At 43.6% G+C, this 17,761-nt stretch overlaps 1 protein-coding gene across 1 annotated transcript in view; it reads left to right on the top strand.

The window, feature by feature from the left end:
* Positions 1-17,761, top strand: part of LOC102014428 (carboxyl-terminal PDZ ligand of neuronal nitric oxide synthase protein) — a gene marked incomplete at its 5' end in the record, with an annotated part of 301,429 nt that continues 283,668 nt past the window's right edge. The window contains 1 exon segment of the mRNA XM_005398278.2: positions 1-276. Within this exon segment, the coding sequence (XP_005398335.1) occupies positions 172-276 (105 nt within the window).

Below are 17,761 nucleotides of genomic sequence, written 5' to 3'. Positions count from 1 at the left end.
CCGCTCGGCCCTCGCCGCCGCTCGGGTCCCGGCCCCGCGGCCGCCTCGCTGCCCACCCCACGTCCCCCAAGTCCCCCGCGCCTGGCCCTGCCTGGCCCCGGGCTTCTCTCCCCGGGGTCTCGCCGGCTCCTTCCTGCAGCCTCTGGAGGAGCGGGTCCACCGCGGGTCACCATGCCCAGCAAAACCAAGTACAACCTTGTGGACGATGGGCACGACCTGCGGATCCCTTTGCACAACGAGGACGCCTTCCAGCACGGGATCTGCTTCGAGGCCAAGGTGAGGAGGGGACAGGGGGGGCACTACCCGGGAGGGGGCATGGCTGGGTGGATTCCATGCACAGCCATCCGGGCACAGAGCAGGTGGGTTAGGCCAAGTGGGGGCCTTTCTCTTAGAGGAGGCGACTGCCCCTTCTCAGGATACAATTTCCCGGACTCCTGCCCAAAACTGCTAAAGAGCACCTGGAAAGTTTGAGAGGCGTTGCTTCACCCCCTCCTCCCACCTGCAGACTCCCCCATCCTTGCCTACCCAGGACTGGATTGAATTACTTCCCCAGCCCTCCTTCCCGGGAGGAGAAGCCGATGAATGAGCGCAGCCTGGACACCTGGTTCTTCAGGATCGGTTGAAGGAAGCTCTGGTGTTATTTACCTGCTGGGTTCCCTTGGGAGAGGCGCTTTCAGGAAGGTCTTTTAAAAGAGGGAATGCCTGCTTCCTATTGAGGAAAGAAATAGAGTTTTGTTTTTGTTTGTTTTGAAAATTCCAGGTAACCAGGTCCAGGTGTTAAACTCACTTCCTAAATGTCTGATTTGACACTACACTTTTGCACTGTCCAGTCCTTGATGTGGGGCGGTGATGGGCAGGCTGGGAGTGAAAGCTGCCTGTTTGCTGGCTTTATGTGGCAATGTTAAGTTTCACCATCCGCTGCTGAAGAATTTAGCCACAGGCCGAAGAAAGCCCTAGGTCCAGCCTCGAGGGCAAGGGGAGGTGGCTGTGTACCGGCCCATCAGACTTGGTTAAGGCTGGTGCCCTGCCTCGCAGGGTTTCTGGTTTCTCAAATTTCAATGGAGGTTCCCGCTGCTCACCATTGGAAGCAGCTTTTCCATGGAAAAGAGCTCTGCTTTAGTTTTTTGCCATGTAACCTCCCAGGTGATATAAACACTCAGAGATGCTTGGACCCTATCAGGTACCTGTCTCGAAGTAAAAAAAATCAGTTGAACCCTGTTACTGGTTGAATCTTGCTGGTTTTGAAAACAGTACTTTTGATGGGGAGACAATTTTACTTTGTTCTCCCCTTTTCTCTTTCAGGACTGTGTATATGCAGGGGTTAGTGTCTCAGGCAGGATTATTCCATCAGGTGTCTCGTTCCTTCAAGTCACACAACATTTTTTGAGTGTCTGATATGTGTCCAGTGTGGTCATCTATCTTTAGATTTCTTTTCCTTCACATGGAGATGTGTGAGTTGAGGGGGGCTTAATTTCTTAATATTTTTCCCGTAATAACTTTTCCCCAACCCCACTGTGCTAGAACCAGCAGAGACAGCCCCCCTCCTTAGACTCAGACCCTGCTGTGGAATGCAGAGCTGCGTTACTGGGCACGGCAGGGACCATGCTGGGGCTGTAGCCGAGATCTTATCTCACTTTTTCTCAACCCTCAGAATAGATCTGGTTGGTCTAAGATGGGATGTTTGAGTTCGTTTTTTATCTGGGTTTGCTGCTTTAGTAAGTGGAGTTTAAGTTTATGTTAAAGTACACATTTTCGTCATTCTCATGATTTTATTTACTGAGATGTACATACAATGGGAAATTGGCTTTTGTGTTGTGTGGTTCACCAATCTGCTGATTTATAACAGTGAGGGAAAGAAGGGACATTAATGTGTCTTTGAATCTTCTTTATTTTTCTTCACAGTCCTCTGCATTTTGTCTCTAGTAGGTATCAAAACCTAGTGTATGTAAGAACCACCAGGTAAGGGTATTAAAATCCCAGTTTGCACCTAGCCTCAGTTCTAATTCAGTACCACTAGGGAGAGTCCAGGAATGTGCACCTTTTTCTTTTTGTTTTGCCTCCCACCTCCCGCCCCACTGGAGATTGAACCCAGGACTTGCGTGTGTGTTAGGCAAGTGCTCTACCACTGAGTTACATCCCTGGCCCCTTGTATTTTTTATTTTGAGCCAGGGCCTTATTAAACTGGCCTCAAATTTGTGATCCTCTTGCCTCAGCTTCCCAAGTAGCTGGAATTACAGGTGTGTGTCATCGTGCCAGGCAGGAATGTATACCCTGAACAAACATTCCAGGAGATTTAGTGCAGTTAATTGCAACCAGGCTGAGAAATACTGGGCTTGAGGCTTGCGTTTAACTTGCTGCATTTTACAGTCCTTTTCCCTTTACCAAACTTGCAGTTTCTTTTCTAAGCAAATGTCTGGGTGCTGTGGGATGTAGTTCCTATAGTAACTTCCCTGTATTCACAGACAGTAGTGGTCAATAAGAAGAGGAGCAGCCACTGCTGATCTAAGCTGTATTGCCAGTGTAGATCTGAGACACAAGGTATCAGGGATTCTGCTTTGAGAAGGGCGAGGTAGAGAAGAAAGGGTGAGGGCACGTAGAAGGGCAGGGTGGCGCTTTCTTGGGCAAAGGCTGACTTTAAGGACTAGGTCCTAATTCCAAGCTTTTGAAATTCCTCTGGGCATTGGCACCTTCAAATGCCATGTCAGCCAAGACCTGAGTCTAGGTGAAAGCGAAGCTTTCCTTTCTTGTATGCACCCTGTAAGTATGTTATCTGGCTGTTTTCCACATCCCTATAGAACAGTGTTTGTGGGACTGTGCGGTCACTGGGGTTTGAGAGTTAAGTCCACATCACACTTCTTTGCTTGTTTTAGGAAAGCATAAGCTGTAAAATGCAAACATATTGTTGCCTTGTCAGGTACCTTTGGCAAATGAGCCCAACTTCCTCTTCCAAGTTGGTGGTTTTCAGAATCAAAATTGAGTGAAGGTTTTCTTTGGATGTATGCCTCTCATATTCAGGGTTTTGCAAAGACTGAGGGGTTTAGGGTTAGGGTTGAAGGGCATCTCAGTGGCAGAGGTTCTGTGCACTTAAAAACATGCATGAGCCAGGCATGGTCTACATTCATGGGATTCCAGCAGTCTGGGAGGCTGAGGTATGAGGATTGTAAGTTTGAGTTCAGCCTGGGCAACTTAGCAATTTAGTGAGACCCTGTCTCTAAATAAGTAAGAAAGGGCTGGGTATGTAAGTCAGTGCAAAAGGCCCTGGGTTCAATCTCCATGTAATAATGAAGCGGAATCCTTGATGTTTTTCACATTTTTCTCATTTAATGCTCACTTCCTTACAACATGAGTTTCCTTATGTCTATAAAAGAGGACATAGGGACTAAGCAGGTTGTTACCTGTTCTGATGCTTCCACCTGTGTGTGACAAAGCTAAGATTTAAACCTGGACCTTTGGTTTCAGACTCCTAAATCTAGTGCTTACTTATTCAGTATTCTTAATTGAGTATTCGTATTCCCTATCCCGGGGAGTGTTTGATGTACAACTCTTCGGTAGGTTATTCTTAGGTTGCTATCTTATAGTATTGTGATGTAGGAAAGTATTCAAATGTTTAATGCTGGATTTCTCCTTGGGCTTGAGCTGCTCCCCATGTTCTGTGAGGTGCTTGGCTCACTGGCTGGTGCTGTCTCTGGGCTGGAGGTCCATGCATGTAGACCATCAGAACTTGCCTTTTGGGTGGCTAATGCTATGCCCTGGCTGTCTTTACTTGCTTGGTGAGAAAAAGGCTTCTACTGATTGTGGTACACAGGCTAATATTAATAATCTAGTTATAGCCTGTGTTTATAGATGATTATTGATTTGTATGGGACTCTCACAAGGACATTCTCTTGTGGAAATAGGGACATTGCTTTTATATTCTTTTTTCAGGTTAGAAAATTAGGGAGCAGAGAGGTTAACTTGTCCAGAGTCACAGAAATGATGAGTATCATATCATTAAAAATATTTATTGAGCACTTACTATGTATCATGCATTATTCTAGCTGCTGCCTCATTTAATCCTTCCCCTCCAGGGCTTTGACCCCTGGCCTGTGGCTCTTTCACCTACTCCTACTCCTGAAGGAGTTACCTTGATTCTGGACCTCTGTGTAGTCCTGGCACTGAGGCTGTTCACTGACACAGTATGTGTAGTTCAGACTGTCAGAGTGGAAAATACCTTAGTCCATCTAGTAAAACCTCCTCCTTTATAGAGATGAGGAAATTAAGGCCCAGAAGGAAGTCATTGACCAAGGTCAACTAGCTGTATAAATACAGAACCAGGCCAAATCCCTGGTTTCTTGGCTTCAAATTGGTTTCCGTTATCTATAACTGTGTAACAAACTATCTCAAGACCCTATGGCTTGCAACAATCACTGTTTAGTTTGCTCATGATTTGTGGATCAGGAATTCAGGCAGGGCTTCGCTGGGCAGTTCTGTTGCATGAGGTAATGATTCCTTTGGCTGCATTCGTCTGCATCTGGACTGGAAGGTCCTAGAAGGCTTCACTTGTGCAGCTGGTGCTTTTTGGTCCTGCACATGGCTTCTTTCTCCAAGGGCCAGCTTGGCTTTCCTCCCAGCATGGTGGCCGTGTCTGCGTGGTAGTCGGGCTTTCTTAGCAAGAAGGAGGAAGCTCTTAAGGCCTGGTTTTCTGAGTTTTATAGGGTCACACTGGCTGGATTCTGTTGATTGAAACAGGTTATAGGGGAAGAGACACAGATTCTAGTTGATGAGGGAGTGTCAAGGTCACATTGTACAGTAGCACACGGAATGAGAGATTTTGGTGAAGTCCTTTGAATCACACAGTCTACCTCCAAATTTTATGTTCTTCCCTCTCTGCATATATCTTCTCCAATGATAGGGAATGCTATTGGAGGACCTTGTCTCATGCTTCTTGTATCTCTCCTCCCCTTGGATCCATGACACCAGGCACATACATGGCTGGCAACACAATTATGTGTCAAGTGGAAGAAATGACCAATTGTAGAGAGTCTGAAAACAGTAAATATATTGTAATAATGCTCAGTGATTTTAAAGTTTGAGAGAGCTTGGACTGATTGGAACTGAATTTTCTGGCTAGATTTTCCTCCTTGCCAAATGGCTTCACTGGTTGATAGTTTCGTGGTAGATGGATTTAGAATCCAGTGACCCACCTCGCAGACTGCTGGTGGCTGCCTCTTGAATGCTGTCGTGAGGGCTTGTAGGTGAGGACACTGTACACATTCGTTCACCATTAATGGGGTCTCCCTGACTCATCTCACCGCCTCTCAGAACCCACTTGACTCTATGCTGGGTATTTGTGCTTCCCCCATCCCTTCCCTACACCTAGACTACCGGTCTTGTCTGGATCAGTAGCAAGTCAGACAGAAGGACTTGCATATCCCCCAGTGGCATCATTAAAGAGAAGACTCATTGCACTTTCTCACATATATGTCTGGATACCTTTAAAATCTACTGTTACACTATTTTTCCCCAGACCACCTTTAGTGGTCCCAAAGATATAGCACCATTCTGAAATGGCACCTATGTTGTGCCTTTTCAAAAATTTTTTGGGTGGTGCTGTGATCAACCCCTTGGCTTTATGCTAGGCAAGTCCTACCACTGCGCTACACTTCAACCCCATTTAATGTAGCATTGTTTTGCACCTTTGCATTGTTTTATTTGTACTTATGTTTTCAGGCATCTTGGTATTCCAGTACAGCTGGTCTCTTTGAATTTGTTGGACATCTATTTCCACCTAAGCTATCCCTTCAAGATTTTATGGCATTCAGTCGTGGCTTGTACGCCTAGTCCTTTTTAGCAGTTAAAATCCTGCAGCCACATGTAACGATGACCTTTCCCAGCACCTACATCTAGGACCCTAATCAGTATGGCTCACTCAGATAGCACTGCTACTTCCGAGAACTCAAACATTCCAAGTGCTTTTTTTGGTTATAATTACCTGAATTCTCTTCATCCTGTTATTGCCTCGAGGTTGTCCTTAGCTCCCCAGTAACCTTTTGGCTGTCATTGTCCTGCTGCCCCAAGCAGTCTGAGGTCATATCTAGACCCTTCTTTCCTTTCCCTTTTCTTATCCTGCATTGCAAACTTGATTCCTTCTAGTTTGCTTCTTTCACCCTGCTGTTGGAAAAAGAACTTCCTCTTACTTTCTCCTTCCTAATAGCTTTATTGAGATACAATTCACGTGCCATATAACTCAGCAATTTAATACATACAACTTAGGGGTTTTTAATATATTAATAGATGGTTACAGTGATCACCACAATTTTACTTCTTAAATTTTTAAATAAGACTTATTGAAAAGCAACTATACTTCTACTTCATGGTAACAAACAAAAACAAAACAGATTGTTTACAAGAGTATTAAAATATGAAATAGGGATATATCTTACCACAGAATTTACAAGACATATACAGAAAACTAGAAAACATTACAGAGAAATTGCAGATTTCAAGAAACCATTTAAGGTGAAACACTTGAAGATAACACTTTTCCAAAAACTGATCTAATAATCTAATTCTAATAAAAATTCCATTTTTTTAATTGGCAGGCTTTTCTAAAATTGATACGAAAATCCAAAAGACTTGAAATCTTTAAAACAATTCTGAAAAGGAAGAAAAACTTTGGAAGGCTAACATGACAGTATTTCCAGAATTAATATACATTTATAACATCTTGTTTACTCTTTCAGCTTCTCACATGAGGGAGACAATGTGATGCTTACACATATGGGTCTGATTTATTTCACTTATGGACTCAAGTTGCATCCATTTACCTATAAAAGTCTCCAGTTTATCCTTTCTATGGCAGAGTAATACTCCGTTGTATAAAAAGACCTCATCTTTTTTATCCATTCCTCAATTGATAGATATTTGGGTTGTTTCCAAGATTTTGCTGTTTCAAATTGTGCTGCAATAAACATGGGTACACATATATCCCTGTAGGACAATGTTTTTAATTAGAGGAATAGCTGGTCAAATGGCACCTCTAACCGTAGTGTTTTGAGAAATCTCTACACTGATTTCCACAGTGGTTGCACCAGTCTACACTCCCACCAGCAGTGGAGAGGAGTTCCTTTTTCCCCACAACCCCTCCAGCATTTGTTATTGGTTGATTTCTTCGTAATAGACGTTTTCTTCTGGGATGAGGTGGAATCTCAGTGTTGTTTTAATTTGCATCTCCCAAATGACCAGTGTTATTGAACGTTTCTTCATATATTTGTTTGCTGTTTGTATTTCTTCCTCTGAGAAGCATGTATTCATCTCAGATGACCATTTTTGCATTGGATCTCTAAATTTGAGGGTTCTGATTTTTTTGAGTTCTGTCACCACAAGTTTAGAACATTTTCTTCACCTCAGAAAGAAACACTGTACCCTTACGTACCCCTCCCCTGTACTGCCCTCTCTCCCAGCCCAGCACAACCACTAGTCTACTTTTTTGCTCTGGATTTGCTTATTTTGAACATTTCATACAAATGTAATCAGATCTCTGTGGTCTTTTGTGTTTGACTGATTTCAGTTAGTATAGTATTTCAAGCCTCATCCAGGGTCTGGTGGGTATTAGCACTGCTTTCTTTTAGCTATATAATATTCCATTATGTGACTATAACACATTTTACTTGTTTATCAGTTGATGGATATTTAAGTTTTTCCATTCTGGGCACTCTTACAGTAAATACTATAAACATCTGTGTACAAATTTTCTACTGTGGCTGCATCACTACACCTTTCCACCAATGGTGTGTTCAGACTTCACATCCTCAACAATACTTACGTGAATTGTGGATTCCAGCCAAACTCAAGCGTGAAGTACAGCAAGTCCCTGACTTATGAACATTGAAGTTGTGAACTTTCACAGGTGTACTGTAAAAGGCTCCCGTTGTTGCGTGTGAATGAATCTGACTTATGAACATTCTCCCGGAATGGAACTCGTAAGTTGGGGTCTTAACTGTAGTATTTCATTGTGATTCTTATTTGCGCTTCCCTATTGAAAAACGATACAGAGCATCTTCTCCTGTGTCTTTTTGGCCATTTATGTATCTCTTTTGGAGAAATGTCTGTTCAGATTCTTTGCCTATTTAAAAATTGGATTGTCTTTTTTATTACTGAATTGTAGGAGTTCTTTATATGTCTAGGTTTAGGTTTCTTATATAGATTTGCAAACATTTTCACCCAGTCTGTGGATGTCTTTTCACTTTCTTTTTATTATGTTCCCTTGCCATGTTGGGCATCCCGGGGCCTGACACACACCATGCAAGTGCTCTACCACTGAGCTACATCCCCAGCCCTACAAAGATTTGTTTGTTTGATATGTATTTTTTTGTTGCACAATCTGGCCTCAGACTTGCTATCTTCCTTCCTCAGCCTCAAAACTAGCTGGGGTTACAGGTGTATGACCCTTATAAATGTTTTTAAATTTTGACAAACTCCAGGTTGTTTCTTTTTCTCTTCTTTTAAGGCTCCATCTGCCTTGCATCCCCTGCTAGTCCACCTTTTGTTAATTGGGATAATTCACTCCCCTGCCCCACCTTGGGGTGCTCACTCCTTTTTGCTGAGGAATATGAGGTGACCTTCCTTGTATGAAAAGATCTCTTTCCCCCACCTCTTTCTTTAATGAGGGTTGTCTCTCTTCCCTTCACAGCTAAGCTTCCTGAGACAGTGGCCTACCCTTTGCAGTTTCTTAATGTTGCCTCACTAAGTGGCATACCCTCTGACTTCTGACTTCTGCCTTGGCTGCCATGTGGAGATTGTTCTGTTGTCACCCTTCTCTGTCCTCCTCCTTTTTGTTTTTGCTTCCTGAGCAGCCTGTCCTTGTGACTTGGCTTTCTGCACCTGCTCACAGGTGGCCAGGCCCTGCCCCTGATGGTGCTGGTCCTACATCTTGCCTGCTGCTCCTGCTCCCGTTCCTGTCCTCCCTGTCCTTTGGATTCCATCAGTCCTGCCTCTTGTTGGTTCCTGGGTCTCTAATCCAGGTCTTCATTCCAGCTCCCTGCTCGGCCACTATCCCAAAGTGTTGCTGATCCCATTGCTCGACAAGCTGGAAATCAAATCTCTCCTCTGACTTCATCCTTTTTACCACCCTGCCATCCTTGTGGGGGCCCAGACCTGATACATGGGAGCACTGCTTTAATTTATTCATTTACTTTCACCATTCACCTGGATGTTGGTCACTTTCTGAAGGCCCCTAGTGCTCCAGTTTTGCTTGGATCTCCCAACCCCATAGACTTTTGCCCTCTTAATTTTCCAGAAATGTATTATCATCCCACTCAAAAACGTGAAGGGTTTCTAAGCCTCCTATATTAGATCTAAAATTCTTAGCATGATATTGAACAATGTCCTTTAATCAAGCTATGTTTGAACCCATCTAGAGTACCCATCGTTCCCTAAATCCCCCCCCATGATTTCCCACCCAGTTCACATGTCACTCAGTAAAGTGGATGTGACCATTTTCTCTAAATTGGAGGGATTAACAAAACCCTGCTTTATATTAGAGCTGCTGCCCCAGTATAGTGTTTGTCTCTATTTGGTCATTGCTTGGTCCTTGTCACCTTGCTCCCTAGGTCTTCTGCAGTGCCAAGGACAGTGCCTTGCTTACAGAAAATGTATTTTGGATGAATGAAAATAATTTCTAAAATACTCCCTATAAGGATGGCCAGGGCCCTCCTGGGTCACCCAATAGTGACAGGTGTCCTACTTGGCTCCAGCCTCCTGCTGACCACTTCTCTAGCTTTAGTCTTATAGCTCTGTCCCTGGTGAGTGGAGGCACTTCCCTGCCATGGCATTTTTATTCCATCTCCCCCAACTCCCACCTCTCAGAGAGCTGCTTCCTTCTGCTGGAAGTGCTGAGTAACCATTGTTTCCTAAATTAAATGAAATTCCAGTGATAGAATCCAATGGAATTAGAATATGAGTGTAGAGCATATGACCAATTTCAGGAGTAGGTAATTGTCATTTCTAGAGAAGAAAGCTATCTTCAGACTGTTGTGTTCTCATTAATGAATTAATGAATTAAATTTTCCTTAATTGGCTATTTTATAAATTCGATTTTTTTTTTAGATAGGGTTTCACTGTGTAATCTAGGCTGGGCTCAAATTTGCAATCCTGCCTCAACCTCTCAAGTGTTGGGATTACAAGAGTATGCCAGCATGCCCAACTGTTCTTTTATAATTTTTATGACAAGAATTTGGTTGGCAGCATAGCATAGTGTAGATTCAGGAGCCATTGTTTTGTTTGGGGTTCAAACCCTGGCTCTGTCCCTTACTTGCTATGGCTTCTTACATGACTCACAGCCTCTCCTATAGCATTCTCATCTGAAACAGAACTTACAAATACCATGTCTCCTAGGAACAATGAGAATATTAAATGAGTTATGCATGTACCTGGTCTTGCACAGTGCCTGACCCAGAATGGCTGCTATTTTTGTTGTTGTTGTTATTTGGTTCTACAGATTGCCATTTGTTTCATCCATGCATGGTTTTAAGCTGTAGAATACTCATATGCTGTGTTCTTTTATATATTGAAGGCTCGGTTTTACATTATCTTCATTATACATGCCTGCTTAGAAAAAGTTGCTGCAGTATTAGTTTGATTCCTAGTTGCACATCTGACAGCATGAATACTCCCAGCTTAAAATAGCTGTCAGCTTCCCAGGAAGGGAATAAAAAGGGGTTAACCTGGTTCTGGTGTATGCCCCAATCACATTTGTTCCAGTCGTTTAATCCTCGTTAGGATTAAACAAAATCACACAATCTTACGACGTACAGTGTGTTGTCTGTCTTCACTTGTCTTTGTCTGCATTTCTTGGATAAATATTTCTTTAAGCAGAGGTAATCTAAGCAGAAGGAATCTTGCATCATGGGATTAATTAATACCTTGTGATGCTTACATTTCCCTTTTCTGTTTTTATGTCCAGCATCATGTTTACTTTTAAGCATGGAGCAGCTGGTTTTAAAGTTATTTTAAAAGGCATTTCCAGTAAGTGCAGTGCCCAGAAAAGGCTGGGATGTAGGGTCCCTTATTTGCCCCTTCCCTCTACCCAATTTGGTTTTCTGCAGTGAGACTTGAGTGTCTTATACCCTCAGGCTCCCTCCATGAGAAGTGAGGACATTGGCTACCTCTGTTGACAAATACGTGGAGGTACGGTGCTTTCCAGAGGGGAAATTGTTTAAATGGACAGCTCGGACTGTTGAGTGAGAGTAGGAATCTCTACCAAGGAGCTTTGGGGTAGTTAAGGAGGAGGTACTTGCCACTCAATGTACCCTCTATTTAGAAGATTCTGAACTCTGTAATCTCTCTTGCTCACTCGCTGTTGCTCTCTGTTTGTGTGTTAGAGAGAGAGAGAGAAAGAGAGAGAGAGAGAAGGAGACAGGTCAGAAATACATTAGAGAGAAAGGTTGTTTGCATGCCTGCAGAAACACTGTGTATCCTTTGTTCTGTGCTGTTCTTCTCTGCTGGTTCTCTGTGTGCACATCTTGTCTCTTAGCCCAGCTACAGACTCCTCAAAGGCTGTCATTCCTCACATCCTAACCTTGTGCTGGCCACATCATAGAAAGCTAACATAGCAACCACTGTCATTTAAAAAGCACTTATTATGTTCTTGGCACTATGCCAAGCCCTTCCTATGAAATGATTAATTGAATCTTCCCAACGACTATCTGAGATAAGGCACTATCAGTACCTGAGTTTCCCAAATCCAAGGCATGGTAACTTCCTCAGGGTCCAGATCTAGTATTGGAGGGATCCAGAGTCAAACCCAGGTCATTGGGCTCAGGGTATCTGCTCTTAACTCCCGTGCTGTATACCTTTCAAAGTACCAAGAGCTGACACTTGTCAATCCTTATCGTGCTCTGTGCATAGTTCTAAGCATTTTTTAATACCTAAACTAATTTAGTCTTTATAGTGGCCCCATGAGGGTACGTGTTATTGTTCTAATTTTGCACACGAGGACACCGAGGCCCATCCTCCTAGGCTGCACTGAATTTGTAAATGATCTGTTAAAAGTGGTGGTCTTAGGCTGACAAGAGCCCAGCAAAGCCTGACATTATTAGGCTTTGTGTTAGGTAGGCTACTAATCAGTGGGCAGTGGGAGTGCTGAAGAAAGGGAGAGGAGCTTTGGGAGCCCCTTTTCCCTGGAGAGTGTTCTGCTTTGCTGGCCTCTTGCCTGTGTACTTCCTGTCTATGGGGGCATTCCACTCCCCCTTGACTTCCACTCCCTCTTCCCTGCCTCTCCCAGCTCAGCTTCTGAGCTCTACTTCTGTTCACTCAGAAGCCTGGGCTTCTTTTTTTTTTTTTTTAATTTTAAAGAGAGTAGTATATGAGACACAAACAAAAAAATAGAACAGTAGCAGCATACCAGTATCACGAACATAAACAAATCAAAGCAAGAACATTCAAAGTGATACAGGGTCTCAGGACAAATTAATACAAATCAACAGTCATTGTTACATTACATATCGCTATCCTCAGCTACATTGCTCAGATTACCAGATGTAAGAATGAAAGATTGCTCAAACCATTAAAGAGAATTAGAAAATAATTCTTCAATAAAACATTAGAGATAATAGAGTTTCACTAGACAAGATGGTAAGAGTTCACCATTGTAATTCCATTGCATATTGTTACCTTCAAATCAGTTGCTCAGACCCCCAGACACAAGCATGCAAAGTCAATCAGAACATAAAAAATTGTGAGCATTAACTGTTCATTTTAATACACCATCAGACAACAGCAATACAGTCATCGCAGATATTCACATATATATTTATGTTTTGCCTTCCTTCTTTTTTCCCTTCATCCCAGTCGTTCCTTCCTTTGAGCAGTTTCTTTCCCTTTCCTATCATCTATTGTACATTTTGAGTTTTACCTAGTCTTTCAGGTTCCTACACCAGGGAGACAATATGATGTTTACACATGTGGATCTGATTTATTTCACTTTTGAATATGGTCTTTAGTTGTGTCCATTTACCTACAAAAGCCTCAAGTTTATCTTTTTTAATAGCTGAGTAATACTCCATTGTATAAAAATGCCACAACTTTTTTATCCATTCCTCAGTGGATGGGCATCTGGGTTGTTTCCAAGATTTGGCTATAATAAATTGTGCTGCTGTAAACATGGGTGCACATATATCGCTGTGGTTTGATGTCTTTAATTCTTCTGGGAAAATACCCAGAAGGGGAATAGCTGGGTTAAATAGAAGCTGGGCTTCTTGAACACCTTCCCACCTAGGAGAAACTGCCCTGTGGGGTGGAAATCTCAGTCCGTTGTGCATGATACAAAGCTCCTGGCCTGTGTCCTTTTTCTTATCCTGACTGTAAATTCCTCATTTTCAAAACTTTGGTCTCTCTGAATGGGAAGAAGCACTCATGTGGAAGCGTTTTCTCTTTTTTTTGCCCAGAAGAAGATTAATGTTTCCCATGGGCCAAGTGACAGATAACATTATCTTGCTCCTGTGCTATTTCCCATAAACACACATAATCTTACTGTAACTACATTTTCAAACTGGCTCTTTGATGCGTGTGGATATTTTTTTCTTAATTTGGCAGCCCAGGTTAGACACAGGTTCTGGGTAACAATTTCCAAAAACAGGTGGAAACTTTGCCTCCTTTTTCAAGGTCACTTAAATGCAACTCCCTCCTCCCTCGGGTCACGGGTTTTTCAATTTCCATAATTGAAGGAAATCACCTGCAGATGTATTTATTAATTAAGCAGCTGTTTTCAATCTTTGGCATATTTCAGAATCGCCCGAAAAGTCTCAAAAACTACACTCTGCAGGTTCAGGCTTGTGGAAGTAGCATATGGCCGTGGTCTCTGTAGCTTGCTCAAGTTTTCCGGGTAATTCTGATAGACATCTGAGTTTGAGCATCATGGCATTAGAGCCCTGGTTCACAGATGTGGCTGCTCACTGGAATTTCTGGGGAGTTAGACAAACACTCATAGCTGATGCTGTCATTTGGATTTTGAATGTCCCCTGGAGGCCCATGTGTTGAAGGCTTGGCAGGCAGTCTGTGTGACATTACTGGGAGATGTGGAACCATTCGGAGGTGGGGCCGAGAGGATGGACGTTATTATTGGGGGTGCATCCTTGAAAAGGATGTTGAGACCCCAGCCCCTACCCCGCTTTTTGTTTCTTGGCCAGCATGAGGTGAGTGGACCTCCTCCGCCATGTACTCCCGTCATGAGTGTGGGGGTACCACAGGCCCAGAGCAACAGAACCAAGTGACCAGCGACTGGCCCATATGAATGAACCTGTGAGCCAAAAAGAAACTATCCCTCTCGCTAAGTTGATTAACTCAGATGTTTCGTCACAGTGGCAGAAAGCTAACAGGGCCGAGTGCTTCTGGTGGTTTTGATTCATTGAGTACTGGGTATAGTCTGGATACTGTGACTTTTATATATTTCATTTCTCTGCCAAGACTTTATAATTTTTTTAATTTGTTTTAGCCACATTTGTAATTATTTATTGAGGCATTTTTGTAATTACTTACTGAAGCATTTTTATAAGGACTGCTTTAAAACCTTTGTCAGGTAATCCAAATATCTCTGTCATCTTGACATTGGCATCTGTTGATTGTCTTTCCTTATTTGTGTTGAGCTTTTCCTGGTTCTTGGAATGATGAATGACTTTTGATTGAGAACTGGAAATTTTGTGTATTGTGCTGTGAAATTGTATCTCCTCTTTCTCTTCCTCTTCGTTTTGATTTTTTGAGACAGGGTCCTGCTATATGGTCCAGGCCAGCTGGGAACTTGCTTGCTCGTGATCCTCCTGCCTTACCCTCCTGAGTGCTAGGGTTACAGATGTGGTACCCTGCCTGGCCGAGACAAAATCTTCTTTAAATCTTTTCACAAAGCCCCTGTAGGGAGGAGAGGGGGTCTCATTATTGTCAGGTTGGGGTGAAGTCCAGGTGGTCCTTTGGGCCTCACCTGATGATAACACCCTGGTTGGAGGGGGCAGAGGTGTTTCATTCTGTTTCCCACATAGCTCCTACTGCCACTGTGGGCTTCTGACCACTGGGTGGTAGTGAAAGTTCTGACTGTCCGCTGGGCCTCCTCGGGTCCCCAGCAAGGAGGGGAAGAGGCCTGTTAATGCTGAGTGGGGCAGATGGATATCCTGGCTTCACTTTTGCCTCTGACACTACCAGGAGGGAGCTGAGGTTGGTGCATCTTCTGGTCAGTGGAGCTGAGGCCATAGTTTTTTTTTTTTTAAAGGTGCTTGGTTGCAACAGAGCTCTTGTCTAAAAGTTTTTTGACCTACTAGGCTGCCCCTTTCCTGATAGAGACAGCAGGATTTCTTGAGACTTTTTTGATCTGTGTCTGCTGTCTTACCGGGTCTCCAGTTTCCCTAGCAGCCAGCAAGGGATATGTAAGACAGAAAGAAAATCCAGAGAACTCACTTCTGTGCTGTCCCTGGGTGCTGAGATCCCAGCGGGGCTTCCTTCTTCTATCTTTCAGAACTCCTTTATGCTTGTTGCATGTATAATGTCTGGAGTTCAGGGTTTTATTTAGCAAAAGGAGAAGTGGAAAGTATATTTTTGCCATCTTCTTGGAAGTGGAAGCTTCCTACACTAGGAATTTTTATTTTCTTCTTCCTGGTACTTGGGATTGAGCCCAGGGGAGCTCTGCCACAGCTATATCCCTAGCACTTTTAAATCTTGAGACAGGTCTTGCTAAGCTGTATGGCTGGTTTTTAATTTTCAGTTCTGCCTGTCTCCTGAGTACCTGGGTTATAGACATATTCCCTGTGCCAGCCAGACTGGGAGTTATAATCAGTCACAGTGGGTGACTCTAATCAAATAAAGTCAAGCAGCAATATTTGAGAATCAGGATGCAGGCTCTGGAGCAATGATTAATGTGGAGGGACTGTTTTGGAAGCCTATACCTCAGCTCAGGTCAGAGATGGTAGTGGTTGAACTAGGCTCTTCTCTGCTGGGTTGACAAGTGGCATAGGACATGCTCTTTGAGATCAGGGACACTATGTGCGTAAATAAACGATGTGGACAACCTTATGGTTGAGTCAAAGGAGAGAAAAGGTGGCCTTGTGGTATGAATGAGGAAGGGGAAGGCTTATATACAGGGCTTTGTTTTTTAAAGAGGGAAGGCGATAGTAAGGAAGCCATCTATAAAGGAAAAATAATGGAAAAGTAGGAAGACTTAAGGGTCTTGCCAAGTTGCTAAATTGCCCAGGATGTCTGGAAACTGCAACCTTCCTGCCTCAGCCTCCCAGAGTCCTGGGATTACAGGAAGCTTTAAATACTAGGGTTGAGAGATGTGGCTTTATCTTGTCAAAGTAGGGACCAACGCTATGTGTCCACAGGGGATGATATGGTCACAGTCACTTATTAGGAAGAGGACAGGGATAAGAGGTGATACGGAATTAGAAGAGACCACTGAGGGCCTACACATGAAGACCATGTGTGAGAACCTGAACCAGGATGATGCTGGGTGGGTTTGGAAATGGCAGGAGGGGTTGATAGAAATGACAAAGAAGGGCACAACACTGCAGCATATGTTGTATTCTCAGGGCCAGGCTGCATCTGGGAAGAAGCAGCAGAAATTGAGAAGATATAGACATAAATCGTCTTTAGCTGCAAGCAGCTTACATGTAAGTGTGTTGTTACAACTCACATGACCAAACTGTAAGCACCATTCATTTGAAGGACACTCTGCTATCTGAACAGTGTAAGCCTTGAAAGGTGATTACATTTCCCTCCTCATTGTATCTTAACCTAAGTTGCTCTTCGCAGGCTAGACCCTCAGCGACACTGATGTCCTAATGTCCTGAATTGGGTTCTGTCTGTTTAGAACATTCCTGGTATTTTATTCTGTCTCATAGTTCAGCAAGCGTATTGTGAAATCATACAATTTAGCAGTTGAGGTCTGTTTAGCTAAAGCAATGGGCGTGAGACCCTGTTCTGGTTCCACAGCCCTTCTGCAAAAAGGGGGTGTGATACCAGCAAATGTCATAAAAGAATGACTTTAGGTAGACCCTAATCTCAAGGGTTAGGAAGTCTTTCCCTCCTTCCCCATCTCTTCTTGCAAGTAGATGCTGCTGAAATATGAAAATGTCCGGAATGGAATTCTGTAAGTCACTGCTGGCAAAGCCAGTATGGGTTTCTGAGGCTACTGGGATTGTTTGGGTATTAGACAGCAACTTCCTACGTGTTCCTGGGCTTTGAAGTTACTTACCTGCAGTAAAGATTTTGCCTTCTACTTGCCCACCCTACCCTGCGTGATTTCCCCTGGCCTGTGAAGTTCTTAAACAAGCACCATAAATCTGATTCACCTCTGCATCTTCAGAGCACAGCACACTGCCTGACTCCTTGTAGGTGTGCCATTGATGGTGAATGAACCAAACAGTGACTAAGTTGGTGTCACCGAGTGTTACCTGACTACTTACCTGGGTGCCTTGGCCCCAAGTGGGATCCCCCAAATGGCTCTAATATGTGTAGTAATTCTGCTTTCTTCACCCAGCCCTCTTTTCTTTAGAGACAGAGTGGCTGCATTTCATAACCAACGTGGAGAGAAGGTGGAGTTGAATGACTTTGCCGTCCCAGGCATGCCCTGGGCAAGATGGTAAAGATTTTTATGCTTTGGGTCTCATTGTTCTTCTACTAGAGGGGAACTAGATTGAGGCCTGAAGCCAGCTTTGGCCTGAGATGATGAGTTGCCAACTCCATACTAAGGAGTCTTAGCTCATCAAATTCCAGCTTCTCCCCTTCTCCCAGCTGTTGGTGT

This window comes from Chinchilla lanigera, unplaced genomic scaffold, assembly GCF_000276665.1.
Source record: "Chinchilla lanigera isolate Chin_1 unplaced genomic scaffold, ChiLan1.0 scaffold00061, whole genome shotgun sequence".
Taxonomy (NCBI): domain Eukaryota; kingdom Metazoa; phylum Chordata; class Mammalia; order Rodentia; family Chinchillidae; genus Chinchilla; species Chinchilla lanigera.
This window is presented reverse-complemented; position numbering and strand designations above follow the sequence as displayed.